The sequence below is a fragment of the Perca flavescens genome, chromosome 11 (assembly GCF_004354835.1).
Source record: "Perca flavescens isolate YP-PL-M2 chromosome 11, PFLA_1.0, whole genome shotgun sequence".
Taxonomy (NCBI): domain Eukaryota; kingdom Metazoa; phylum Chordata; class Actinopteri; order Perciformes; family Percidae; genus Perca; species Perca flavescens.
Genome location: NC_041341.1, coordinates 14708073 through 14735964, shown reverse-complemented (window position 1 = coordinate 14735964; position 27892 = coordinate 14708073). Strand labels below are relative to the sequence as shown.

At 40.7% G+C, this 27892-nt stretch overlaps 1 protein-coding gene across 5 annotated transcripts in view; it reads right to left on the bottom strand.

Moving 5' to 3' along the window:
* Nucleotides 1–206: 206 nt before the first annotated feature.
* The window catches only part of nalcn (sodium leak channel, non-selective), an 84668-nt gene continuing 56982 nt past the window's right edge, over nucleotides 207–27892 (bottom strand). For 4 of the 5 annotated variants that reach the window (XM_028591007.1, XM_028591008.1, XM_028591011.1 and 1 more), the window contains 29 exons: nucleotides 19954–20090; nucleotides 18921–19062; nucleotides 18645–18718; nucleotides 17287–17388; nucleotides 17118–17187; nucleotides 16844–16935; nucleotides 16581–16703; nucleotides 16236–16292; nucleotides 15520–15640; nucleotides 15297–15428; nucleotides 14732–14899; nucleotides 14059–14163; nucleotides 13389–13495; nucleotides 13174–13294; nucleotides 12958–13056; nucleotides 12647–12740; nucleotides 7451–7557; nucleotides 7182–7256; nucleotides 6968–7087; nucleotides 6347–6415; nucleotides 6082–6230; nucleotides 5834–5927; nucleotides 4683–4815; nucleotides 3283–3398; nucleotides 2559–2716; nucleotides 1828–1978; nucleotides 1541–1690; nucleotides 1283–1400; nucleotides 207–1089 (listed from right to left, as the gene is read on the bottom strand). In XM_028591007.1, coding sequence (XP_028446808.1) covers nucleotides 947–1089; nucleotides 1283–1400; nucleotides 1541–1690; nucleotides 1828–1978; nucleotides 2559–2716; nucleotides 3283–3398; nucleotides 4683–4815; nucleotides 5834–5927; nucleotides 6082–6230; nucleotides 6347–6415; nucleotides 6968–7087; nucleotides 7182–7256; nucleotides 7451–7557; nucleotides 12647–12740; nucleotides 12958–13056; nucleotides 13174–13294; nucleotides 13389–13495; nucleotides 14059–14163; nucleotides 14732–14899; nucleotides 15297–15428; nucleotides 15520–15640; nucleotides 16236–16292; nucleotides 16581–16703; nucleotides 16844–16935; nucleotides 17118–17187; nucleotides 17287–17388; nucleotides 18645–18718; nucleotides 18921–19062; nucleotides 19954–20090 — 3327 coding nt within the window. In that variant the 3' untranslated portion in view covers nucleotides 207–946. The remainder of the gene's footprint in view (nucleotides 1090–1282; nucleotides 1401–1540; nucleotides 1691–1827; nucleotides 1979–2558; nucleotides 2717–3282; nucleotides 3399–4682; nucleotides 4816–5833; nucleotides 5928–6081; nucleotides 6231–6346; nucleotides 6416–6967; nucleotides 7088–7181; nucleotides 7257–7450; nucleotides 7558–12646; nucleotides 12741–12957; nucleotides 13057–13173; nucleotides 13295–13388; nucleotides 13496–14058; nucleotides 14164–14731; nucleotides 14900–15296; nucleotides 15429–15519; nucleotides 15641–16235; nucleotides 16293–16580; nucleotides 16704–16843; nucleotides 16936–17117; nucleotides 17188–17286; nucleotides 17389–18644; nucleotides 18719–18920; nucleotides 19063–19953; nucleotides 20091–27892) is intronic. The other variant, XM_028591012.1, reaches the window with a different exon arrangement.

Sequence of the window (27892 nt, the reverse complement as noted above, 5' to 3'; positions counted from 1 at the left end):
TGAACCATATATTTAGGGATTTGTGATTTAAAACTTTAGACAATTTTCTGTCTCATATTGAACAGCGCCTGTCGGAATTTAGAATTGAACGTTTTGATAAGCAAGTGTGGATGGTTGCCTGTCAGTGTCTGCTTAAAGTATGTAATGTAATGTAAAGGAAATCAAATCTGACAATTTGTTTGCTCATAAATGCCTATGCAGGCCTTTATTAGAATAATTGAATATTTGATAAAGCTAAGGATTTATAATAATTTACAAAATATTTCATGTTTTAACTCCACACAAATACACAAGATAGATTTGACTGTTAATTACATTCACAGTCAAAAATCTAAAAGTTGCTTCATTTGCTTGTTCTACCGACACGAACAAGAGGGCTGGTTTAAGTATAAAGTGACTATAAGGAAATCGATATTTATACGATTGATACTGAACTCCAGAAGAGACATAATCAGAAACATGGACTAAAACAGAAGAACAAAACATTGACATAAAGGGACATCACAACTTATTTTAGCTGCACCAATAATGTAATTACCGGTTTCAAAAGTTGAAACAGCAGAACAGTGGAAAACATATAGAGCAGCAGCTTCTTGGTTTGTTTCATGAATGCAACATGTCCTTTCGTGTCACACAGTCTGCCTTAACACCATACTATGTGCCTGCATAGAAAAACTCAGCAATCGTAATGAGCGGAAATCACAAAGGAAAAGTAATACCTATCCCAGAGGTTTGAAATCGTGACTGCATGTCAAAATGGCTGCTCAACGACACTATCATCGATAACCTGCACGCACAGCCTGCAATACTTTCAGAAGAGTTCTGAACCTGGATAAAAAAAGATTAGAAAAAGCATTGTTTTCATTGATCAGGGGAGAGCAAGTTGAAACAACTTGAGCCAGACAGCTAGCTTCCCAGCTCATCTGTGAAGGCAGCGCCTCATTCTCTAAATGTCGATGAGGTCGTCGCCACTCTCGTCGCTCTCCACAGTCAGCTGACGGGTCCACCACTTCTTCACCTCTGACCCCGAAGAAGCCTCATCGTTGACAGGGTTTATCTTACACACTATGGACTTGACACTTGTGCGACCTGACACAACAAACACAAAGAACAGAGGATTCATGGCCTGATTCTTGTCATGTCAACCTACGTTGCTTTGACTTTATTGTTAAAATGCCACATCCTCTTGCCAGACCACTATTGTAAATAAGAGTTTTTAATTGACTCTCTACAAAACTGTGCCACTTGCAATAGACCGTATACAGAGCTGTACTGTACACACCTGCAGGCAGCCGCCACTGTCCCAGCTTCCTCTGTGGTCTCCCCAGGTCTGAAGAGTCCTGCCTGTAGCCTCCTCTGTCTGACAATGTAGGGCTGAGTAGCTGCTGGAGACCACTCATCTAAACAAAGAGGGGATATGCTTTGTTTTACCACTGCAAGTGCACACATGCAGATTATATGATGTGCTTGCTATATATCAAGCTGTGAGCACGTGTGAGTGTGTACTGTACGCAGTGTTGGTATGAATGTGGGGCTTTACCTCAGGCTGCGAAGGGTTGTCTGGGTTGTTAGCATTGTGGTCTTCACTTGGCAAGGTGGTCTCTATGCTGGGGGGGTTAAGGAAGCGGCTCAACTCCTGCTGCTGGCTTTCTCTCAGGCTGTGGATGATGCTACACGACTGCTGCTGCTTCTGCAAGGGCACACCGACATAATGTGGTCAGTGTGTGATGCTGTAGTGTGTACTGTACATGCATCTTTGCAAAAATACCCTGGGAATGAGTCTGTTTTCATAAGGCATGTTTGTGTGTTTTCTGCTGAGAGACTAACCGCCCGGATGCGTTTGAGGCATTTCTTGAGCCACATGCGTATGGTCTGTTTGGCAACCTCTTCTTCAATGGTGTACTCCAACTGTTCCCTGGCCAACAGCTCCTCCAGCTGGAGAGACTTTCTAATGTCCACTGAGCGATATGACAGCATGCTGTTTGACACACACACACACACACACACACACACACACACACACACACACACACACACGCACACACACACACACACACAGACACACACACACACACACACACACAAAAGACGGACATACTGTATTTAGTGGAATATAATTATGCTTTGGTAAAACTAAAGTTTATCAGGGCTTTAAAGCAAAAATACTACTTAGACATGTAATGATGTACTGTACAAGTCAACATTGCACAGAAGTTTCAAACCATCAAGACCTAACTGAAGTTTTAAAGACTTCTAAACCCTGAAATGATGGAATGTTATATAACTTACAGAGTGAGTCAAGTTGTTCAAGACATTCAGTCCCAATTTGTCTTTAGAAGCAGGTTTTGTTACCTGTTGTGCTGGAGTCCCTCAAACCAGAATTTCAACTGGACAGAACTAATAAATATGTTTTGATGCAGCACCACTTAGAGATTTGGACTGATATAGTGGATATTTAACATGTTAAGGACACTTCAGCTCAGTATTGGTGTTACATTTTGTTGTCCTAGTGGGTCCCCCTTAAAAACGTATACACTGTATCGGTGTTCCATGGTCACCTGAGCACATCATGGAAGGTCACATCCCCTCCACTGTGCAGTCGCTCCATCTCATAGCACATGTGTTTGAACAGCAACTTGTCTTTGTCCAGGTCCACCTCCAGCCTGCCTCGGAGGAGACGAAGCAGGAACTTCACCCTGGATGTGGGGATCACACCCTGGGGAAACAGTCATAGAAGTCACGTTGTTATTCAAGAACCTGTGACGTGACTCAAGTCTGTGATGCTGAGACTTGGATTTCTTGTGTCTAGCTTTTAAGCCTGAGAGTAAAAGACACTTAATGACCCTTTTTTTTTATTTTTGGGGGTGGTTGGGTGGGAGTGGGGAGTCAGTGGGATGTCAGACCACAGTTACAGCTAGTTAGTGGCAAATGTGAATAGGGCTGGGGTGGGACCAAAAATATATGTAAGGGCTGCTGCTCACATTTACATTGTTCTGTATGTTATAATTGTGCATGCCTGCGCAAATGATTGAAAATGAAAGCCTACAGTAAAACTGGATGTCATAATGGATAAATGGGAGGGGGGGGGGGTGATCTACATTTTTGATCCAGCACAGACTGTTCTAATTACTTTTACTCCTGTTACTCACGGCTATACTTCACTCCTTCAGCCCTTCTCATTAGCTCTAACTTCTCTATATTATCCTTTGCTCATAGCCAAATGATCATCACCCTCTCCCCTCTGCGGTGTCCTCATCCTCTCTCCTATTGCTAATTTCTCACCTCCCGTTTGTCATCCACCATGTTCCAGATGATTTGGAAGTGCCTCAGGTCATTATAGCTCAGCAGCTGGTCCTCCTCGGTGGAGTAGAACAGAGAGAAGTTCTCCACAATGATGGCTGCAGCAATAGCAAGATATATCAATACTCACAGATGCAAATATTCCATGATGACAATATCCATGTAGTTTTCATTTAAAGATGCATCAATCATCTGTGTTTGTCTAACAATGAATACAAGTTGTTCTTCTGCCCTTTAAATATCCTTAAAATATCTATTTTGTTATGCTGCCATGAGTCAACAGCCCAGGCTTCTGGAAAACTAAATTAATCATATCACGATAATGTGTTGATTGAAACCCAGACTGTTATAATAATGATGATAAATGATTCTCATAACACGAGCTCAAGCAAGAAGATACATACAACAATCACTCTTGCTCTTTTCATGCATTACTTCTTGTGTGTGTGATTTTAGGAGTATTTTCTTTTTCCAAGAAATCAAAAACTCCCGACACTCACAGATAAGTAATCTTCTTATTTAATGCGGGCAAAAAACGAAGAAGAACGCCTTTTAGCTAGAAGCCAGCGTTGATGACGGCTTCTAGCCGAGATGCGGTCGTTTTTTTGCTCACATTACATAAGATTACTTATCTGTGAGTGCCAGAGTTTTTGTTTTCTTCGATCTTTGTCACTGCCAGGCACTCAATACACTGTCTAAGATTTAGAGCTGTGCGGCTACTTTCCATTTGTCTTTCTTTTTCTATAAAGAATGGTCTTTGCAATAGGTCAGTGGTGGTGCTTATATCACAATTGGTATCTCTGGTTTATCTGGGTTTTTTTTTCTGACAAGAATACAAAACATATGAAAGTGAATGACATAGATAAAGTCCATAACACCAGAGAATACATAGTGGATAACATTCAAAAAGATCTAGAGATGGGTTGGTTCCATCTTAAAACTAGTGCTCATTTTGATTCTCCTCATGCCTTCTGTGTAACTACTTTCCTTTTTTCTGCCATATCATTTTGTTTCTCTCTCTCTTCTTATATAGTGGCCTCTGACGTGAAAAAGAAATAATGCATAAAGGGGGTTTATCATTGTGCTATGTATAATAATCTCTAAAAAACTAAACTCCTGTCTCTGAAGAAACTCTTTTTGTGTCTTTAGAGACATGATAAACCCAAGTGTAATTCTGCTTTATTAGCTCTGCTGTCTTGAGTTACATAAAGCAGCGTGAAAAAGAGCCCTTGTCAAAGCACAAGTTTTTCATTCTTTTGAATGGCTTTTATGCATGCACACAGTTTTTCCCCCAACTGAAAGGGGAGTTCCCATCATGTGGCTGTGTGTGTGTCTCCACAAGGTTTAATCAATACAAGTATACAGTACCTATACACACTGACCTACGAGTAGGTTGAGCATGATGTAGGCTATAATGACATAAAAAGAGCAGAAGTAGATAAGTGCTCCAGCATAGTTGCCACAGTCAGTCTCCCAGTAGCGATGTTTATCCGGGGTACAGAATGGGGCCTGCACCTGGAAACAGAAAAAAAAAAAATGTGTGTATACATATACTCACACATACATTTATACAGTACAGGCCAAAAGTTTGGACACACCTTCTCATTCAATGTGTTTCTTTATTTTCATGAATATTTACATTGTAGATTATCACTGAAGGCATCAAAACTATGAATGAACACATATAGAATTATGTACTTAACAAAAAAGTGTGAAATAACTGAAAACATGTGTTATATTTTAGATTCTTCAAAGTAGCCACCCTTTGCTTTTTTTGATAACTCTGCAAACCCTCGGTGTTCTCTAAATGAGCTTCATGAGGTAGTCACCTGAAATGGTTTTCACTTCACAGGTGTGCTTTGTCAGGGTTAATTAGTGGAATTTTTTCCCTTATTAATAAAAAAGCAAAGGGTGGCTACTTTGAAGAATCTAAAATATAAGACATGTTTTCAGTTATTTCACCCTTTTTTGTTAAGTACATAATTCCATATGTGTTCATTCATAGTTTTGATGCCTTCAGTGAGAATCTACAATGTAAATAGTCATGAAAATAAAAAGGAAACGCATTGAATGAGAAGGTGTGTCCAAACTTTTGGCCTGTACTGTATATTAAAAAATTTGCATCAATGCATGGGGTGATTGAAAAGTTCCCTGAAATGTTACAGTAAAGTAAAAAAATTAAATATTTATGGAGTGATATTGCAGATAGCCGTGTCAGCAGTTTCCATTGGGGCTATTTCTTTGATAGAAAATGGTTCTAGTGAAAACTGCTGACAGTGAGGTCTGTGGAGTATCCGAAGGTATATGAACAACTGTGATTAACCGTAGTGAGTAACTGTTAATTTTGCTGCGAGCACCACAAACAAAATTTTATTTGCCTCCATTGTATTAGGGTAGCGGCAGAAAATTGAGGTGAAGCAACCTTTAAAAAACATAACATAATGTTTACAATGTACAGTTTTTTCCATATTAGGAAAAGATGGTCTGTTCCTTTGTCTGTGTGGATGTTTGCTGGATCTGCAGCCCATCTTACCATGCAGTCATGCATGATTTTATTCCAATCCTCCCCTGTGACAATACGGAAGAGAACGGTGATAGCCTTGCCTGCTGTGGAGAAGTTGGCATGCCTGCGAATAAAAGAGATAGACAGAATCAGACAACTCTATAAAGATGTTTTTTACTGTATCTACTGCATATAGCCTGCAGTGCTGCTCAACAGTGGGAACAGCAGCATAATGAAGGACGGGTGTCTGGTCAATAAGCAGATGATCTAATCCTTACCGGTTGATGTTCTCTCCGTATTTGACAGTTCCAAAGAGAACAACGCCAGCAAATGCGTAGCAGAGGAGAAGGAGGAACATGCCCACAATGATGAAGAAGCTCTTGTACATGCTGACTACCACAGTCAACAGCAGCATCTTCAGAGTCACCTTTATCATCACAGACAAACACACACATTTCAAAGGATATATTGTTGTTGGAATACAGATTCTTTTTTGGCAAAATGCACAAAATTGAGTATGTTCTTGCTTGCAAATATACTCACATGTTTCCCACATATTGTAAAGAATCTGAAGACAATCACACATGTGCCCATCATGTAGGTATATGCATTCTAGAGGGGAAAATAATATAATTATTTGTGAAGTATTTGCTAAAATACTTAACATGACTTAATCAGAACTCCTAAACTGTTCCCTTAATACACGTGTCAAACTCAAGGCCCGCGGGCCAAATCCGGCCCCTCACAGATTTTGATCCAGCCCACATATCAATTTAGGTTCGCAATACATTTTGTCCCACCTAGTTTTTTGTCGCTTTTACTGAAATTTTTGTCACTTTTGCCGACGCTTTTCCGTTATTTTCCCGCCGTTTTTTCCCGATGTTTTTGTCACTTTATTCAACGTTTTTTGTCGCTTTTTTTTCTTTGATGGCAAAGTTACTTTATTGCTGACTTTTTTGAGTCTTTATGTTGACCAAATTGTAAGTGAGAAGGCTATATCAGACATGCAATAATACAGTCAAAGATCCTTGACTTTTTTGATGAAATAAAAGCATGTGAATAAACTAAATGTCTGGCCCTTGATGTGATTCTTATTTTCCAGTGTGGCCCTTTGTGAAACTGAGTTTGACACCCCTGCCTTAATGTGACAGTAATTTGTCTAACCAGTAAGGAAAAGTGCAGGACTATCCAGATGACACCCAATGATGTGACCAGTAGGTCATAGCGATTCCTTCTGCTCTGCCAGTAACCCGCTGGGGACATGGCTATCAGCTTCATGGTCACCTGGGTAACAACACCAAGAAGGAACATCAGACAATACCCAGAAGAGAAAATAAAAATAAAAATGATGAACAAGAAGATAGGAGAAAAGGCTCACCTCCAGTACAAATATAAAGGTGAAGACTACTGACATGGTGGCAAGAGGAAATGTTGCTTGATATCCTACGTCCCACTGGAGAAGAGCAGGTTCGCTCAATATGTCAATATGTCAGTTTACATTATATTTATTTAGCACATTAATATCTTAATTGTACTTGACATGCAAAATAAATTAAAAACTAAAAATAAGGAAAAATGTAAAATAAAACAAATAAACAAGACATACATTATTGAAATGACATGATGCATTGTGATATAAGGCTTTACCTTGACTGAGAGCAGCACAGACTGTGCCAGCACCAGCACAGCAATGCCCCGTTTGAAGAAGGGATGTTGAGTAATGTCATACATCTTAGCCCGGAAACCCCCGTTTTCTGTCAGGAATATAGAAGACCAGAGATGTATTGATACCTGCATCGCTATAACAACATTTCTCTGTGGAAGTTTATTTCAACATTTCCATACGGTCAAGGTAGGATTCACTGTACAAGTCAGCGATCACATTTGAGAGTCTGAACTGGCACTGAACTGTAGCAGTGGTCTTTTATAAGTCAGCTGATGCTTAAATGTATGGTAGTGTCCATTACTGTCCTGCAGATGGCACTCATGGACTGCTTGGGGGTTCCTGTAACACTAAATTGTGCTGCAGGTTTCACACACATTTAGGTATGTGGATGCATTTGTGTCAAGAAAAGGTGACAAACCCACACTACCAGTGCAAATGTGTCTTAGAGTTTTTAGATCGTACAGTGACGTTACAGTTACATCACTGGATAGTTCTGTATTTCATCTCCTAAAACAAAATTTGAACTTGAGCTGGAGATGTAGTCTTCTCTTAGGTCCATTAAGGTGCTGACACACCAAGGAGATTATCGGCCGTTGGACAGTCTGGCGAGGTCAGTGACTCGAGTCTGTTCGGTGTGTCCCGTGCCGTCGTCCTTCATTTTGGCTGACCTGACATGTTCAGTCGCCGGCAGGGCAGTCGGGACTCACCCGGAAATGGCGAGCGGAATGAGCTGACAAGAGTCTCTCAAAATCTGACGAAAATCTTTTAAACTGACCTTTGTTGATCTGAAATGAAGACAGATTCAGCAACTGCATGGCCTATTTCTCGCTTAAAATATTTTCAGAAACATGTTTCAGTGAACTATTTTAGTACAATATGAGATCGTAATCTGAACGGCCGCCATGACAGTCTGGCTTTGAATTTCCGGCGAAAACAAACCCATGTGACGCGTTTGTCCAATCAGCTGCCGGTTTTCATTTCTTGGGCAACAATACAGATTAGCGCCGCCTGCTGTTATAGAGATGTATTACGTCTCGTTTCATCTCGTCTTTTGGTGTGTTCTGTGGCACTTTTTGGACCAACACGGGGAGACTGATCATTTCGACTGGCTTTTCTGTCAACGGTCGGCTGTCGGCTATATGTGTAAGCAGCTTTAGGAAACTGAAGTGGTTTAAAAACATGATGAGAGGAGCTAATGTGATGGCTATTACTGAAGCCCATCCCAACTTTCCCTAATTATACTATTGTCTCACATTGACACCAGACCTTCCTCCACAGCACTGCGAAAGAGGGTCTGGCGAGTCCACACAGCATTCTGGGATGAGAGAACCAATCACAATCGTCTTGGGCGGCACTAAGCAATGGATTCAATGACGGTGCCACTGCAAAATAGCCTTGGGAAGCATGTGTACATTCAAAAGTTGTTTTAGTTGTGCAACAGAAAACTCTGATTCGACAGGAGGAGCAGTTAACCATAGAACTCATAAATTGACCAGAGTTTAGAATGCCAATACAAAGCAAGTGGAAGGAAACAACCTCAGCCGGTCAGTCAGGCAATAGGGCATAGTGAAGACAGTGGTGCCTGCCTGTAACAGAGGAAGTCTAACGTTAACCCATACTGTGACGGGTTTCACCTCGGCGTTATATCCGCTGTCTGCGTGTAGTTTTGAAAAGTGTAAACACATTTACAACCGCTTTACCGGCGTTGCCGTGACTCACTGTGACTTAAACCAAGTTGACGTTGTTCGCTCCGTCGGCACCACAGCTCGGCATGTGTGTGTGTGTGTGTCGGCAGTTGGAGCTCCGCTCTCTGTCAAGATGTAGAGACGTCAGATATGCTTGCTCTTATGTACTCTCGGGTACTGAAATTTGGCACCGTTTGATTTTAAGTGAATCTGTCCTCGGTAGTACCAACGTTATTTGTTCGATACCCAACCCTAGTAATGAGTGGCACATAACGTGAAGTAACATGGCATTTTATTTTGTTTGAGTTTTAACTTGTCCAGTGGGGCAAAGTAGATTTCTCTTCCACTTGCCCTACAAAAAAATCCACCTGTCCCAGACAAGCCGACAAGCCTTAATGTCGAGCCCTGTCACATATTTAAAAATTGTAAAAACTGATTATTTTCGGAGGAATCATAGCCAAATCAGTCTAATACATTGATGCTATCAACACAAAGTTTAGGAGCGCAATACTAATGATTTAGTTCGAAGTTCCCGTGACGTGACGTTTCCAGTCTACGGTTCAGACTCAACCACACGAAGCTCTGAAGCAGACCTGTGGGTCTCTTAGTGTCCACTCTCTCTGTAAAATGCAGGGCAGCTTCAGGTTTATGGATGCGCTCAGCTGTGGACATGCTGCGGCAGATGTGTTGCGTTTGTGCTCCGTGTATTTCTGTAGTTTCGGGTTTCCACCTCCGACGTAGCGTGGCGTATAGCCACTTCCCTAGTTAAACTATTTGTCTCATTCAAAGACCAGAGACCCAAACGGGGCTCTGTGTCTGTCTGAGATCTACCGTATCAGCAGAGCAATCACGTAATGCACAGCAGACTATGGTGCAGGTATAGATTATTTTCTGAAATATAGCTTGTGACTTTATTCTTGTACTTTATTCCTATTATCACTTTATTTTTCTCAAAATATCACGACTCCTCCAAATCACAGAGAACACAGATATACTGTATTTTGAATGTGCACAAAGTTTTGGACAAGAGCAGAAATCTTGCTCAAACATCTGAAATATTACAGTCCAGGGGTTTATTAATAAATTAAAATGAATGAATGTATCATTGAGGTGAATAATTGTCATATGCACATTAAGGAAGTTACTTCCCCAACAAAAGAAGCAAAACAGGAGGTAAGAGTAAATGATTACTATAGGCTACATGTGTGCTGACTCAGATATAATTAGAAAAGTCCATCCAAACGAGAATAAATAGTTGAAAGCAATACAGAATGCCTGACAGCCTTATTGCAATATATTCCATTAGGTTTTTTATATTTGGATTGTAATCTGTTTCTCTTTAAATAAAGATATTTGCAGCATACATTGATTCAAAAAAATGTAGAAATAGGTGCATAAAAATTCACCAGAATGCAGGAAATTAAGTGTTTAATGCTCAAAATTTCCCTGGAAATCTGGTCACCCTACGTTAGCCCCCAGTCAGCTATCAGCCAGCTACTTCCATTACAGCAACCCCCCCAGCCAGAACTTATCTCCAGTGCCTGGTGCTTACGACGCTAACGGCAGTTTAATTAAACGTCGGGAAACAGACCATATCAGACCCAGCACCGAGTCACAACAGCGGCCATCCATAGCGGTAGCTAGCTACATCTCCGTAGCACTACCGGTGTATGTGCCGAAAATCTCCTCCCTGCCGAATTTCTCCCCCCTTCGCATTTAGCTGTCTTTACGGTTAGCTAAATTAACCCGACAAAAGGTGGGTTAAGCACCAAAACAAAAAGTTAAGATTACTGAAAAGTGAAGGGGAGATAATTCCGGGCAGCTGGGAGATGTTCTGCTGCTGCACAACAGGCACCAAACGTCCTGGCTCGCTATTGTGGAGATTCCCCCGGCAATCCCCAGCCACACCCATCTCTCAGCCTCGTTGAGTAGCTTGCTAGCATTACAACAAACCCCGTCCGCCCCGGTATTGAAACCATCCAAAAGGTGACATTGATATGTGAAATATTTTGTGTTTTAGCTGCTGGCTACTGTTAGCTAGCTAACTGGTCAGCTACAAATAAAAATCTAATCAAGAAAAACGTAATTATGTTGGGAAACTGCAGCTATTTTATTAGAATAACATGAATAAACGTAACGTGAATAAACTTGAATGGGTAAACTCGTCCGTGAACTGATGCATTCTAACCGGCAGCGAAGGTGTTTAACACTAAAAACTCCCATAATTCCACGCAACTTCACAACGTCATCAAAAATCCAGTTTTACCGTCCATTGTTTTGGTTGAGAGACCCCGAGCGGCAGAAAGTCACATATTGTACGTTTAATGCGTTCTGCAGAGAAGGGCGACTGCCGTTGGTCACGGTTTGGAATGAAAGGGAGAAAACAGGACAGAGTAACACGGCAGATATCATTCATATATATATATATATATATATATATATATATATATATATATTTTTTTTTTTTTTTTTTAATGACGTAGTTAAGGCGGCAGGCGTGTCTTGCTGTAAAGTGCTGCAAAGTGCTGCGGGAAACCCTGGGGTTTCTGAAATTGTATTTCCCCATTCACATGCACATTTTCAAGTTCATGCTTGTTTTATGTGTCAGCATGCTAGCTTTGAATTAGAAGAACACTTGCATTTTATCCTTGTCACAACAAATCCTTGTTAGAAGGGATATTTATTACAACTGTCCATAGTGTCCACCTCAAAGCAGGGAGTGTAATATCTAATGAACATGAAATGTAACAACAGCAGCACATCCAGTGGCAGCCTCTGTGATTACATACTGTATGACTGCTGACCCCAGAGACAATTCTTTCAAGTGCTTTGAGTAGGGATGTGGGTAAAGGCCAGCTCAGTTCTGTAATGATCTGCCAGTAGTGAGTGAGTGGCGGCAGTGCAGAGGGCCTTTGGATATGGATCAAAGTCAGGTTAATACTGCTGATGTCAGCAGCACTGCTGACTCGAACTGAAGCCATTGATTTTCTGTTAGTTCTCAGCCTCAACTGTACTAAGAGACGATTTCCCACACTGCCCCCGAGGCACAACTATTCTCATGACTCTAATCGCTGGAGGAAGAGCAATACTGTAAATGTTAGGTATTCCCGTGTTGAAATGTGATCAATAGCTAACTAAACTTAACAGTCATCAGGTTAGTTAGTTAAAAAACTAGTAGTTTACTTCAAAAGATTTGATACATTTGCTAAACAAAATTCCCATAGAAGGCTGTGACATGCATGATTTAGTGTCTAAACCATTTGTGTTATCTGTCCTCCTATTCAGCTTTTTCACTACTGCTGCTATATTTGAGTGTCATAGTGAATCCACTGAGGCATCAATCCTCAATAGAAATCAAGGACTATTAAATATGGATTAATCATGCTGGTGCTGCATCAACATGATGCTTGATACTGTACTGTATCACTGCCTTGTATTATACAATGATTGCCAAATCCTTTGGTGTATGTGTTTCATTTTGTGTGTGAGCACCTGGGCGAGGGGGCAGGTGAAGAGGCTGGGCTATTTTCAATCGACTCTTCAGATCCTCCCATCTCCTCTGGTCCACTGTTAGGAGAGCAGTGCCCTGGTGGTGGGAGACACAAACACATTTAAATCCTGCAGGTGGTGTTTTTGCTAGCTTGGTGGTATTAAATGAATACCATGAAATTGCAGCATCACCAGTTTGAATTTGGCCATTCCTGTCTCCTTCTTTAGTCTCTTTACTGCCACATAAATGTAAAAACACCCCAAAAATAATCTCGAAAAAAGTAGGAAGCTGTATCTTCATGTGTGGCTCTTACCTTGTTCTCGTTGAAGTTTGCAATAACAACACCGACAAACAGGGTGAGTCCAATCATGCACCCCAGAAACACAAAGACATGGATGTAGATGCCATGGATCTGCAGGCATAGAGGTATTTAAACGGTCACATTGTTCTTATAATGTAGAAGTCAGAAGTGAAAAAGAACACTTGAATGGAAGTGAGTGGAAAGGTAAGGTAAGGTGGGGTTCAGTACCGGTCCTACGCGGTGAATAATAACATCTCGGACCTCCACCCAGCCTTTGAGGGACAGCACTTCAAACAAAGCCAACATGGCATTTCCCACATTGTCAAAGTTAAAATTACGAGGGTTGGCCCTGAGGAAGGACAGAATGGATACATCAATCATTGGCTGAAGCTAAAACAATCCTAAATCAAGCAGTGATAAAAAACAACAACAAGCAGCTATACCAGACTCTTGGTACCCAGAAACCAGGCTTCTTCTCTCCAGCCTTCAGTTTCAAGTTGAGGTTCTTGGAAACGCTGACATTTATTCGGAAAATACCATGACAATCGTCCTATAACCAACAGAGCAGTTTACAGCAAAACACAGAATGAAGCAACCATTAGAACGGCATGTAAAAAAAGAACATTTATTTGCTTAAAATAAACAAACTCAGAATATGACAATAATACTGTAATTGTTTTTGCATAATGCACATGTGGTTTTAATAAGAACCCTTTATCTTAAAGAATTAAAAACTCATAACAATTTTTGAAGAAAATATTTTTCTCCTCATATATATGCAAGTTAATGGATATTAACGCATAATAACCATCAGCACATTCCCAGTTCATGGTGAGTACAAAAGATGTTGATATTATTAGGAACCATCGCTATAATTACAAATATTTGACCTGTGAAGACCTGTTTAAGCATTATATTGTTTTCTATATAATACATTATCTGCTATGGCACAAGCTAGAGGAAGTACAATGTTAAGAAAGTGGGATAAAAGAAACCACTGGATTATTGATTTGACTGAGAAAACCCCTTTTATTTATTTAGCTTGTTGTTCTCTACAGGGAGTGTGAAATGGGAGGGGGTGGTTTAGTAAGTAGATTATGTTTCCTGCTGTACCCGTTTAATGATATGGGGGTCGTTGCACTTGGCAAGCTTTCCGGCAAACAGTTGAACTCCAAAGCTTGCGAACACGAGCATTAGAGTGAGGAGCAGAATGGAAACCTGCAGAGGAATCAATCAAGAGTTTAAGGCAGACAGTTCGACATAATCTAAGCCATTGAGATTAGAGAGCAAGCTAAGGATGCCAGACAGCTGTGGATGTAGAGACCTCATCTGGGAAAATCCAAGTCACAACCAGAGAGAATCTGTAACTGTTGCAAGCTTACGATAATATAATAAAATCCTTGGTAGGCAAAGCAAAAGGTAAGCAAAGACGAGAAATGGCCGATAAGTAATAACAATCCAATAAAGGTGAATAAAATGCTTTAGTGTACACATCCTTTTATATATATATATATATATTTTTGTTTTTTGCATGTTTTAAGCTATGTACTACTATGTTTTTGCACACATTTCAAAGCTTTTTCATGACCATTTTTACAGTATAAGTGTTCCCTATTAAGTTTCATGTTATACTGCATCGAAGTGTGTGAATAAATGAATGTGTAGTTTCACTTCAATATCTAATGTAAAAAAAATAACTTGAAGACTAGAAAAGGTAGTAGATTCGGAGAAGAGTTGCATTTCTCTACTGCACTCAAGGGGAAATTACACATGGCTAACCACTAACCAGGAAAATCTCCTTGAATCCTTTGAGAACCTCCCGCACCACCTTCCTCATCTGGGGTACCAGCTTGAAGATCCTGAGCGGACGCAGGCAGCGCAGCATCATCAGCAGCTGAGCCCCAGACTCAGGAGGGACGTCAGGAGGCAGCCAGCACAGGAATATCAGACTCACCTACAGAGGAGTCCCACAGCAAGGGCAACGATGAACGGTTAGGGGATAGGTAAGCATCCTGCAGATTTTACAGTGCAATGTGTTCATGTCACAGGTTCATCATTTGATCTACATCAACAACCCTGTAACTGTCCCGTTCCCTTATCGCAACCGACACAGACATGTTCTACTGCAACACCACTGAACAAAGATTAAATCTGCCTTTTGCATGATCTACGTGCACATTAGTTATTTCAGAATGGCAATAAAATGTGAAATAATGACAGTGAGGCCATCAAACTGAATTAAGTTATTTAAAGTTATTAGACAAATGACACATTATTGGTCAACCCTCAAAACTTTCTCCAGTGTGATTCAACCCTTAGGATCAGCCCTTTGATTGGATGAGATTTCTCACGAGATAGATGAAGATGTCCATGACTCCTCCAAAGTCTCTGATGACAGCTGTGGGGGTGAAGAACAGACCGTCGGCCATGATCTTCAGGTTGAGCTCAATGCTCATAAAGATCACAAACACATACTCCCCGATCTGAAACAGAGGGCACGGGTATGACAACATCTGTCGAATCATGAAGCTGCTCGCTTGCTCATGCAGTCAATGATCCATCTGCTTTTAATACCTGCAGTGTGGGGGCATGCATGACCCTGGTGAAGGGTGATTCAAACATCATGGAGATGCAGGAGCAGATGGTTACTACAATCATAACCCAGTCCAAATAGGTGACGAGGCCCAGGAGATCGCTGCAGGGACACACACATTAACATTGTTATGGTTTTTGGGAATTTATGCAGAGAAATAGTATATTCGGTGTAAGTAGGCCAAGAAAGCTATTTGGTTTGCAAACCAGCAAATACTCAGGGATAAATCAAGAGAAAGAGAGGGGGCAGAAAAAGAGAGTAGGAGAATATGTGAGGAGAGATATCAGAAATTGAAAGTGAATAAATCTTTGTGTGTGTGTGTGTGTGTGTGTGTGTGTGTGTGTGTGTGTGTGTGTGTGTGTGTGTGTGTGTGTGTGTGTGTATGTGTGTATTTGCGAGCAGCCCAATCTGTTCTGCAGAAGGATGTCAGTAATATTCCCACGGCACCAACAGTATCTGATACAAAGGACTGCCTCCCGCTTTCATAATCAGACTCTGTGCTCGGATGAATTACGATCAGGTTGCATAATGGGTGAAATCTATTTCACAGCTCTTTATTTCACAATTTTCATTCCTTACCACATTTTTGTTTGGGAAAGTGCAACAGGCAGGTAATAAGGTGCAGAATTAGTATTTCAATGTTGTAGAATGAACAGATCAATAGAGACTGAAGGAATCAATAATTCATCACACTTACTACAGCTGGTGGTATTTGGTGTTCTTCACTGCTCCTGTTATGGGGTCAGTCTTGGATCTAAATATGAATTCATGCAAATAAAATAAAAGTCTTATGAGCCAAACTCATACAGGGGCATTCACCATTGTTGCTGTTAAACATTTGTTGATTAAACATTGTAAAGATTGGTGCAACACTGGTAAAAAGAAATCATAGACAAGTGGGTTATTTTGTGAAGGTTATTAGTTGATTACTGAATTCTAAAGTCTAATTTGTGACCATTCTGAGCCAGGATAGGCTGCCTAGAGAAACTTGAAAACAAAATCTTTTGACCTTTAGACCATATAGATACAATACTGATCTTACGCATTGAAGCGAGCTCGAACAATCATCCTGCAAAAGTTCCTGAAGCGGTGCTCCCGCCCCACAATGAAGAGAGGCTTATCAAAGTAAGGGTGATTTTCTCTCAACTCCTCCTCCTGCACTTTTCTACAAGCACAGAGTTGGGACAAACACCAGTTATATTTGTGTCAATGAAACAGCAAGGACTGACTGAATGTACAACATACATTTACTTTTGGCAGAAACTTACTTTACACGTTATATTGGGTCAATGTCTGTGTGAATACCTTTTCATCTCTGCTTGTTCTTTCTTTTCTTGGATCATCTTAATCTCACTGTCCTCTCTCTGTGCGTTACGGTAGCGTACCGTACTGGAATGCTGGGGAAAGAGACAATGAAGTTATACAATTTCTATTTCTGTATTTCTTAGATGTTTTAAGAAATACTGGTGGAATACATAAACAACAAAAGTATTGTTTGACATACAACTATTCTGAGAACATACAAGCAAATACAATATGTCAGACCTATGTCAGTATTTGTGTGTGTCTGTGTGCTCACATCCTGGGTGAGTGTCTCTAGCGACTTCCCTCTGCTGATCCTCTGACTAGTGGAACCATGTCTCAGAGATCTGCAGATACAAAGAGTAGACATATATTACATAGTACTGATCAGCTACGGTAAGATTGCACTTGTTTGCATTTCTGTATGTGAGTGTTTGTGGTCAGACCTGCGCTCCTGCCGTATGTGATGCTGGACGCTGAGTATGGAGCGTTCTTTGGCTGGCTGGCCTTCAAAGGATCCACTTAGCATACGCTGTGTGGTACAAGCTCTGTGAAACACAAACACAAACACGTTTTTTCTCTACTCATGATCAATATAATGAAAACAGTGTGAGGTCACCAGCTGGCAACCACAACACAGCTGGATCAGGTCCATCTTCCGGCCTAAGGGGCTATCTTCGACCTTCGTCATTCTGGGCACATAAGAGTGAAGATCCGGAATAGGTTCCAATCATTTTATTAGTCAGTGAGTGTGCGTGCGTGTATGCATGCGTGCATGTGTGTGTGTGTGTGTGTGTGTGTGTGGGGCTAACAGCAGAGTCATGTACCAGAACAGACCTAATGACACAGTGGGCACTGGCAGTGTGTGTACTTTAATCATTTACAGAGACTCTAAGCAATAACTTCTTTGTTGGCAGTAAGTATGCATGAGTGCCTGCATATGCTGGGCTGTGTGTATGTTTGCCTGTGCTGGTGCGACTGTGGGCCTAATTGCGTGTTTGTGTGGAAGATAGCAGGCCAGACAGAACGTGTTATGACTACTGATGTGCTGTCTGTCTTTCAGACTGACTGAATAAGGGAGGGGGGTGGGTGGGAGAGGGAGCCAGCTTGGACACGGTGCCGGCGAGCTAATCTACACTTAGTGCCATCTCTGCCATGCTGAACAGCAAATTATCCATTTACTTCATCGCGACAGTAAATGAGTCTGAAGTGGGTCTGTGTGTGTCTTTGCGTGTGTGAGACAGAGGGAGAAGCATTAACAATGCCAGAGAGTGCTGTTAGAGCAGCGCTACATCTAATATGCACGCACATTATTATTTACACCCACACAAAGAATGAATTTCATGACTGTGGATGATGCATACTAAAAACATCTTGCTGGGGTCTAAGGACCGTGTGTCAATACAAAATCAATCTTATGATCTCCTGATTAATAACAAAAGACCACAAACAACTGAACAACTGAAATGCGGGGAGCTGTTTGCAGATTAAAAGACGTCTACACATGTGATTAAATTTGAGGGAGATTTGGTTGAAAAGTGAAACTTTTTATAGCCATCTGGGTTATATATAACCATTGTGTCAGCAGGATTTTAGTAGCAATGCCTTTTCCTGCTCAATAATGAAAGATGGAGCAGGAAAAGTCATTTAAATGCTGCTTTAATACACATTGAAATACAGTCACAAAATTGCTGTTAAAAAAACAATAAAATTCAACCATATTGAGCTAAATTATAACGAAGATGTGCTGTGATCTTCAAATCCCCCAAACCATGCTTATTGGGGAGGTGTAGATGTGTCTTACCGCAGTATTTTATTGATAGTAGTTTCTTTTTCCAGGAGGTTACGAGCTCGGATACTAAATATTGACCTGCGAAGCTGAATCCCCCAGAGTGAGAGTCAGTTAGTTCCAAAAACACATCATACACACAACAGTGAACATTAGGTACAATTGGCTACTACTACTGTCCTTCTTATTGCAATGGTTTATCTTCTGTATATATAGCCATGGAAATGGAGTCAGCACTTTCTTATCCACTTTCTGTCTGTGGTGAGTAAGAGAACGAGTGAGTGAAAGTACCTTTTGGTCGATATACTTGTTGTCTTCAATGGCTGAGCGTTTGGAGTGGTCACAGGAGGAGGATGATGCGGAGGGGAGACGCCGGAACAAACAACTGGTGTCCTGCTGCTGACGATCGATGAACTGTTTCATAAAACTCTCCCTAGAGTACATGACAAACATCATTCACACAAACATGATGAATTGCATGCATGGTTGTTTCTGAAAAGCCCCATATGCTTAAAGATAGAAGAAATAATCACAATTGTTGTATAACGCCAAACTATCTCGGTCCAAATTCAGCTACGCAATATGTTAGTGGAAGTTCTTGCTGCAGCAGAGCGGTAGATGGGCTGCAGAGGGGGATTTCTGTGGGAGCGAAGGACCCAGCTGTGCACTAATCAGCAACTAAATAATCATAATTGACAATTGATTATGAGGTCCACCGTGTTGGACACAGTTCAGCTCTCCTGCTAAAATCTGCATACAGTAAGGTACAAAAGGACTTATTGCCAAATATTATTGGTTACTATCTACTAGGAGCAAATCTGAAACATTTTTCTCCAGTTCTTTCCTTACATAATGTCAGCACTGTAGAAAGTGTCTAGAAAATGGTGGCCACATTAAAAGGTTTTACATAGTTAGTGCTCATTGTTGTGCTGTTCCCATAATAAACTGGCATTCACTACTCAATAAAATGTTGCTGTTGATGTGGTCTGTTTGGGTAAGCTGGATATTGTTGCTCATTTTAATTACCTAGTTCCTCTTTTATTTAGGCCAAAAAATAACTCTTACTGGTGCTTGAAACATAAAATGGTTCACTTAGTACTGTATGTGCCAATTTTTTCTTTTTTTTACTAGATGCCTGTTTGCCAGTCTGGCCTGTTTTTAGAAGAAGAGCTATGTTTATTAAACTGGCTGGAGATCACAATGCTGTGTCATATTGTAATTTGATTCTTACCAGCAAAACAGACATTTAGGTCTATATACATATCTCAAAAAATATAAGCTCTTAGAATTGACTTGATGTGTCACTCTGGCTGTGACTGTGTACCTGATCCTGGGCACGGTGAAATCAGATGGGAGCTTGGAGATTTTCACCATCTGAGGTCTGTTGGGGAACTTCTCAAAGATCCTGAGTCGTAGAGGAAGCTTCTCTTTGGTGTCGGCATTGGCTTCACTTTGCTTGAGCTAAATTAAGGGGGTAAGAGGAGCAGTTTAGGCACAGAGCAGCAGAGCAGGACAAGATACAGTAAAAGGGAAAAGTCAGCCACTTGATGGGAATGAAGAAAAGAGAGCTTAAAATAAGATACAAAGGGAAGAAGGACACTGTTATTGTAGTTTGGGTGTGGAAAGTTTAGGGATTTTGAGAAGTTACCCTTGGTATATATAGAGAAAAAGGCATGAGACAAAGCCTTGCATTGCAAGAGACAATTGTGGAATGCAGACAATTTATATGTAAGACTGCAGGTTTATGTTTCTGCCTGATGATGGCAGCAACACACTTACCTACAACACACACACACCACGTACAGTACAGACAACCACATTTAGGATGAGATCCCACTTACTTTTAGAAAAGAATGGAGAAGGCAACAAAAGAAAAAGCAAAGATTACTTTGGAGTGGTTTATGGAGAAAAGAAAAGGTAGCGACAGTTAGAATAATGTGCATGTGTGCAGGCCTAGCACTGTGGCACAGGCTGGCGAAATAAAAAAGATGACAAAAGGAATGAAACCAATTATTTCCATTTAATTACATATGGGGGAGGCTGATTGAAATCCCCCTGCAGGTATTCTCTGTCTGGGTGCCTGGAGATAACCTCTGATGCATTGCAGATTCAGCTTGGAAGTGAACTGCATTTGGAGCAGTAGTAAATAGCAGCTTATCATCCGGAGCAGGACACCGCTGTGAAACGTATTGACTGGGCTTGGTGAATGTTTCTTTGTCAGTCATGCCGTTTGTCTGTCTGTCTACCAATGTAGACGTCCCTCCACGATGTTCGTGCGTATTGGTATTTCTGTCTGACTGTGAATGCCCGAGTGACTGGAACAGCCCCTTGTATTTGAAGGATAACAGCCGGGGGAAGGAGAGACCCGACAAAGGAGGGAATGGAAATCTGTCCATCCATTCTAGCAGACTAAAATGTTGAAGCTTCTTTAATACCCTGAGTGGGTGAGCGGTGAGTGGCATACTGTGAAGACAAAATGATGTACCAGCATTTGCTTTCCTATGCGTTCCGTCTATATTATGTCTCCCAACATAGACACAGGATAGAAAGAGGCAGAGAAAGAGGGAGACCGAGCAATAAGTAAAAGAGAGAAGTAGACAAAAGGAAATAGAACAGAAAAATAAGTACGAGACAAAACCTAAGGGATGATTAAAAATAGACAAGTGGATTGCGGATTTAATATAGCTTAAAGCAATAAACAAAATACCATATTATGCTACATCTGCTTCAGTAGTATAGGATTGAAAATAAAAATGTGTTAAGCAAAATAGTGAGCTTCTTTCTAGTGCTGCAGTTGTCTGGGTGAAACTTGAAGAAAGTGCTGCAGTCATCTCAAATAGTACCTGTACATTTGGTTGCTGAATTCCCAGCAAGCAGAACACACATAAACAACATTTCACAAGCAAGCAAGCATGCACTCGCACACACACACGCACACACACACACACACACACACACACACACACACACACACACACACACACACACACACACACACACACACACACACACACACACAGCAGATATAATATGGACCATGCTGTTCCCAAAGGTCCTAATCAATTGGGCCAACTCAGCGAGATGTACAGTTTAGCCGAGGCTCTACACCCTTATCTGCAGCAGTATTCCATTACAGCAAAACTTTCTGTGACATGTATTGTCCTTTGTTTCTTTCTGTGTTCACCTCCACCCTTCAGATGAATGTGAATCACAGTGAGCAACTATCCACATCTCTTTATACAAGAATGCCCAAGTCTCAGAATCTTAGTTTCACCTTCAGATTCTGTTCATTGCCTCCTTCCCTCATGGATCTCCTATTCTTCATTTCTTTCCATTTTCCCAAAAGAGGAAAGAGAGAGCTGCAATTCAAAGATAATTGCTATTGAAATATTTTCTAATAAACAGACTAGTGTTGTGAGTGATGTACACTTATTCATATAATTCGATTTCTGTTTATTTATATGCTGCATCTGGGGACCCACCAACTGTGGAAATAAATAAGCAAAGGATGCACTGAATTTAATTTCAATTTGCCCTGAAATAACAAATCGGAATCCACTGTACCATGGACCATTTAGTTTATTTTTTGGGGGGAAGTGCAATGATCCAAAATATAGTTTCCTTAATTATTGAAGCTGTGTAAGGCTGTTCTGTAAAAGATTTACCTGGTGATAAGGTGCACTAGTAAGTTGTCATAGATCCCTTTTTACTGTACATGCTAACACATTGGGCCTTCACTCTGGCCAATACATAGGATGAGTAAAACACAAATGGACATGCAAGAGCACAGGAACAGAGCATTTACCAGAAAACAAATCTATTCTCTACTGATTATTGTTTTTAGGTGTTGCTGTATCATAGAAGAGGAATTACTTTCTGCTGTAAAAGTGCACACATGACAATATCATGCATTATAGTTATAGTAATGGATAGACCATAGGATAGAAATTTGTGCATTTAAATGTACCTAGCATATTTGTTTCTGTCAATGTGGCTATAATCAATATTTTTGTAGCAACAATGTGAAAGCCTATGTGAAAGGTATCGCTTGTGGTAATGAACACACTAGGAGAGTACATGGGACTCACACGAGCCAGGGGGACACAAACAAGGCTCCAAATGAATGCTAATGTGGCTCTGTATCTGCTAGACTGTGATTAGGCAACTTTTCTAACATAACAACTGTGTGGCCAAAAAATTAGTTATTCCAGGTTAAAGTGTTTAAGTATAAGCACTATTCCCAAGTGTGTGCATGTGTGCATGTGTGTGTGTGTGTGTGTGTGTGTGTGTGTGTGTGTGTGTATGTGCGTGTATAAAAAAATGCCTCTGTGTTTTTCTTTATGTCACAGTGAATGGTTGATAAACCAAAACCACTGCTTCGCTTGTCACAGATGAGATTTACGTAGTGTATGGTGGTGTTAAAAATGGAGCCGAGACTAATGTGATTTGCCTTGAGACCTATTCAGGTGACCTGCCACTGCTTCCCCCTCCATTCAAGCCAATTTCAGGCTCGGCTGAGCTAGGGAGCTTTCCATCCGGGATTTCCACAGCATTCCTGACCAATGCTGGGAAAGGAAAGAAATGCTGATCATTGGAATTAGAGCAAATTCAGTCATAGCCATAGTTCAGTGAGAGCATGGGTAGAAGATAAAATAGTCAGGATCAAAATGGCCTCAGACAAGCGGCTGGAGAGTCTCATACAGTGTGGAGGGAATACAAGATGGGAGGAAAAGCATTTAAAACAAGCGGAAAGAGACAAAGACATAAAACCCTGCATAATTACACTACTTACTAAGTGTAATTATGCAGGGTTTTATGTATTTGTCTCTTTCCACTTACTACTGCGCTCAGTAGTAATACCTCCATATAATAATAAGTATAATAACATACAAGATACTCAAGTCATTACAGCTTGATTTCACAGCTACAGAACCAGCTAAGTTCCCTCCAAAGCATCTCCATGCTGATAGAATGATGACCACTACATTTAGGTGAATGACTAACCCATCTGGAGGTTGGATCCTTATCTGTTTGATATATCCAACCTTAAAATTCTTCTTTTTTAAGCTGCCCTGCAAGTAAACACTAGATCTAATTGGCCTGTGAATATTTGTTATTCTCGTCATTCCTCTGAACTCTCTGATCAGTCCTATGAAAGTGCCTCAGACACATGCAAACAGAGAGTACGGATATCTTCGAGACTAGCCAACGGAACAATGGGGAACTGATGAACAGCCGCCTACAAAACTGCTGCCCACACACACTCGCTGAGTGCCTTTGGGTGGATGCACGTAGTCATCTGCATTTTACCATTCAGACATCAGAACCTGCCATTCAGCAAAAACACCAGACAACAGCTGTTTATGCGTGAGAATGTGTGTATGTGTGATCACAGACTGCATGCAATGGTAGGTACTTATCGCCACACCAGAAGAAAAATGTGTGTTTGAATGTACTGTATCTGTGTTTCCCTGTCCTTCTATTAATCTGTGTTCCCTTGACAATCATATCAATGATCTATATACCAATGTTAAAATGTAAAAAACATATACGTGACAATCTCAAAACATGTGTGGTCCCTGTCGTACATACTAACCTATTTGCACTCCACATCCCCTCACAGTCTTTTTGGGTTGGGTTCCACCGGCCTTGGGCCAGTCCAGCTATAATACCCAGGGGTGGAAGAGCTGAGAGCGAGTTAGCAGGGTCACCCTCTCTTCTCATTAGCTGGTTAATGAGCCATGCTGTGGAGCTGCTGTAAAGCCACATAGCCTGTAAACCTCTAATAGCTAGCTCTGACACCCAAAATAACTGCGGATTCCATTAATACCATACCTACTGTATATATACTATATATACACTGTATATATATATATATATATATATATATATAGAGAGAGAGAGAGAGAGAGAGAGAGAGAGAGAGAGAGAGAGAGAGAGAGAGAGAGAGAGAGAGAGAGATATTATGGCATGCCATTGGGAATATTAAATGTTTGTATATATATGTGTGTGTGTGTGTGAAGTATGAGTACATGGAATGACAGTCGAAATATATGGAATAAAACTTTGAAAATATAGAATGATATTCAGAATATACATAATGAAAGTTTGAATATAAGGGATGACACTCGAAAAATATGGAATGAAACTTGAGAATATTGAATGAAATCTGATGTCATCAAGGGGTTGGTGTTATCGATGCGATGATGAATCCGTACGGATATTGCTGCACCAAGTGTGACACTATAAACGAGTTAGTATGAAAACTAGTATCAGCAATCCAAAGCAATCAAAGTAATGAAAAGATAATTAACACCCTGGCAGATGCATGTACAGGCCAAAATAAAACTGGTAACCATATTCATTACTGTTCTACTGATGAAGAAATGTATTTACTGTTTCACTAAAGACCGGACTAAAGACCGGAGTCATTTTATCGCTATGGTGTGACTTAAAGATGCATTTTTTAGATTAGCCATTCCTATTCCTACTTTCAATTCATCAAGTTTCATTCCATATATCCAAAGTTCATTCCATATACATATTTAAAGTTCATTCCATATATTTAAGATTCATTCCATATATTCCAACTGAACAAAAATAATATGTGATAATTTTTCTTTTTCAAAATAATATTACACACAGGTATGTTGTGACTGTTTGTGTGTATGTGTGTGTGTTCATGCTAGTTTTAGAACATGGCACAGTGCCTGGACTGTCTTCCAATAGAAAATTGAAGGTGACATTCAAAAGATAAGAACACATTGTATTGGGATTCTCCAAGGGTACGCTCTTCTGTTCTCTGCTCCCTCTGTCTTCTTGGCCTTTTTTCTCTTTCAGTAAGTCCCCAAATAAGTCATTGGTCCATTAAATCATGTAAATGGAGGACAGGCTTTTAGTTTAACTCATAAATAAAGAAATCATTGGTGCGAAGCCATAAAACAATCACTCAATAACGCATTTGATCAAACTAAATTATCCTTAACAAAATGTATATTCAATGCTGAGTGCCTTCTGAAATACTGTGGCTGTAGTACAGAGCAGACAGAATGCACGTGTACAAACACGCCACCCCACATGTACAAACATGCACATATTGATATTGAAAAGAATCAGTTGTGATTTGGAGAGAAGAGCCCTTATTGTGTCACTGTTACCACGGTGACACTGTATGTTCCTGTCACAGCTGTGGAACAGTGACTACTCATCCTAAACCTCATTTATACCCAAAGCAAACATCCATCTTCCCTCTCCTGCTGTTCTCCTTTCTTTCCCTCCCCTCACCATGTGTTTATCTCTTCCTCCATCTTTATTGCTCACTCCATCTCCCTCTCCCACCTCCCTCTCCTCCTGTTTGATCTCTCAGTCAATGCCAGATCATACTCTGTTCAACTGACAAATACGGAACTGGAGGATAGACGCAGCTTAACTGACAACCACACACTGTCACTACCATGCTTCTCTCCACGCCAGCTTTGACAAGGCTGACACACCGGGGACAGCAATCTCATTACCTTTGTGCCACATCACACCCTCCGTCTGTGGCCTGTAGAACTCCCCACAGTGTTTCTTTAAAGATGTTCATCTGGTAGTGAGGCCTCCCTCACAACAATGTCTGTTAAACTTATAATATATTGGATATCTGAGAGAGGAGTCATCTGTCATCATCCATCATTCAATAACCAATGCCAACATATACTGTACCTCTACGACACAAAGAGGGACGCAATTATGAACACACACACACACACACACACACACACACACACACACACACATTTTTCTGCTCCAGCCATGCTGAACCTTATCGGTAAGATAATCTGGGGATCAAAGACTTACAACAAATATCACGTGCAGAGGAAATTCTTTCTGATGGCCATTGTGGGTCTAAAATGACGATTCTTAAACATTAACACATAACATAAACATTTGTTGATTTTATGAAAGTTGTTTTGCATTAAAGTTGATTTTTAATAATTAAGGTCCACATAAAGCACTACAGACTATGAGAGATACCATAAGGTAATAAGTGGTCCTTTAAATTTGAGTGTAATCACACCCAATAGTAATGTCATGGTGTAGTGACCACACCCTGGAGCACACTTGTACATCACTGCAGCAAGGTGAGGAAGTACACCACTGAAAGTGAGCAACAATAAGAAGTTGCTCTTTTAGGAATCATGATATGTAGTATGTGGGTTTACTTGTCTGATGAATAATAAACTTGTCAGAAATTTCTGTTGGACAGAGAAGCTCCTTTTTTACAGTTTGTAAAATATGATTAACTCAAAAACATGTGACATTCTTGTGCTCTTCATCATTCGACCCATGCTGATATCTGCAGTATCTGCAGTAACTAATATCAGCCAATACTTGACCAGCCAATTTATCAACCAAGCTCTGATCTAAAAATAGACCTATCACAAAGTCATTGCCTATATGTGACTTCAGGTATCTGTACTTGGGGTGCCTGCTTAAACTGTAGGTTATTTCTTTGTAACAAACAGTAAAACATGACCTTCCTATCATATTATCATACTTTTGGTTACAAATTAAGAACCAAAAGTCAACAGAGAGTAAAAGCATTACTGTGCCTGTAGAGCACATATGTCCGATACAGGCTGAGCACCCACAAAGCTACAAGCTCTCTCCTCTTTGGCAGACTTTGAAAGAGAGGAAGAGAATATGTTAAAGGACAGAGTGAAAGGTCTCACAGAAATGTCCGTTTGTCTGCATGCATTATGTAAACAGACTGTAGATGAAGGCAAGGTAGCTGTGCTTTTAGCTTTTCTCGCTCTATGCCTACAGTAGCTTTCTACTTGCTCTTTTTCAACATTTCCCAAATGTGTTCCTCATGACTCATCTGCCTGGCCTGAGGACCTGTTTGACTGCCAGACACATCCACTTTCACACAAATGCATACATAAATGCAAAAATGATTGCACACACAGATTTATCACCGCTGACAATTCATACCCACACACACACACACACACACAGATACACACAAATGCACATTATTATTATTATCATCATCATCATCATCATCATCATCATCATCATCATCACTGCCCTTAGGGGTAAACACCTTTTTCTATTTGGTTGATATCTACAGGCACAGGATAAACATTATCCCCTCTTCCTGCACCTCCCCTCGTTCCTGCAGACACTGCTCTGTGGGCAGGAATGATTTGTTGGATGGAGATGGGCCATCAGTCTCTCCCATCACAAAGCCCACTGGCCTGTGACACCGTAGATGAAGG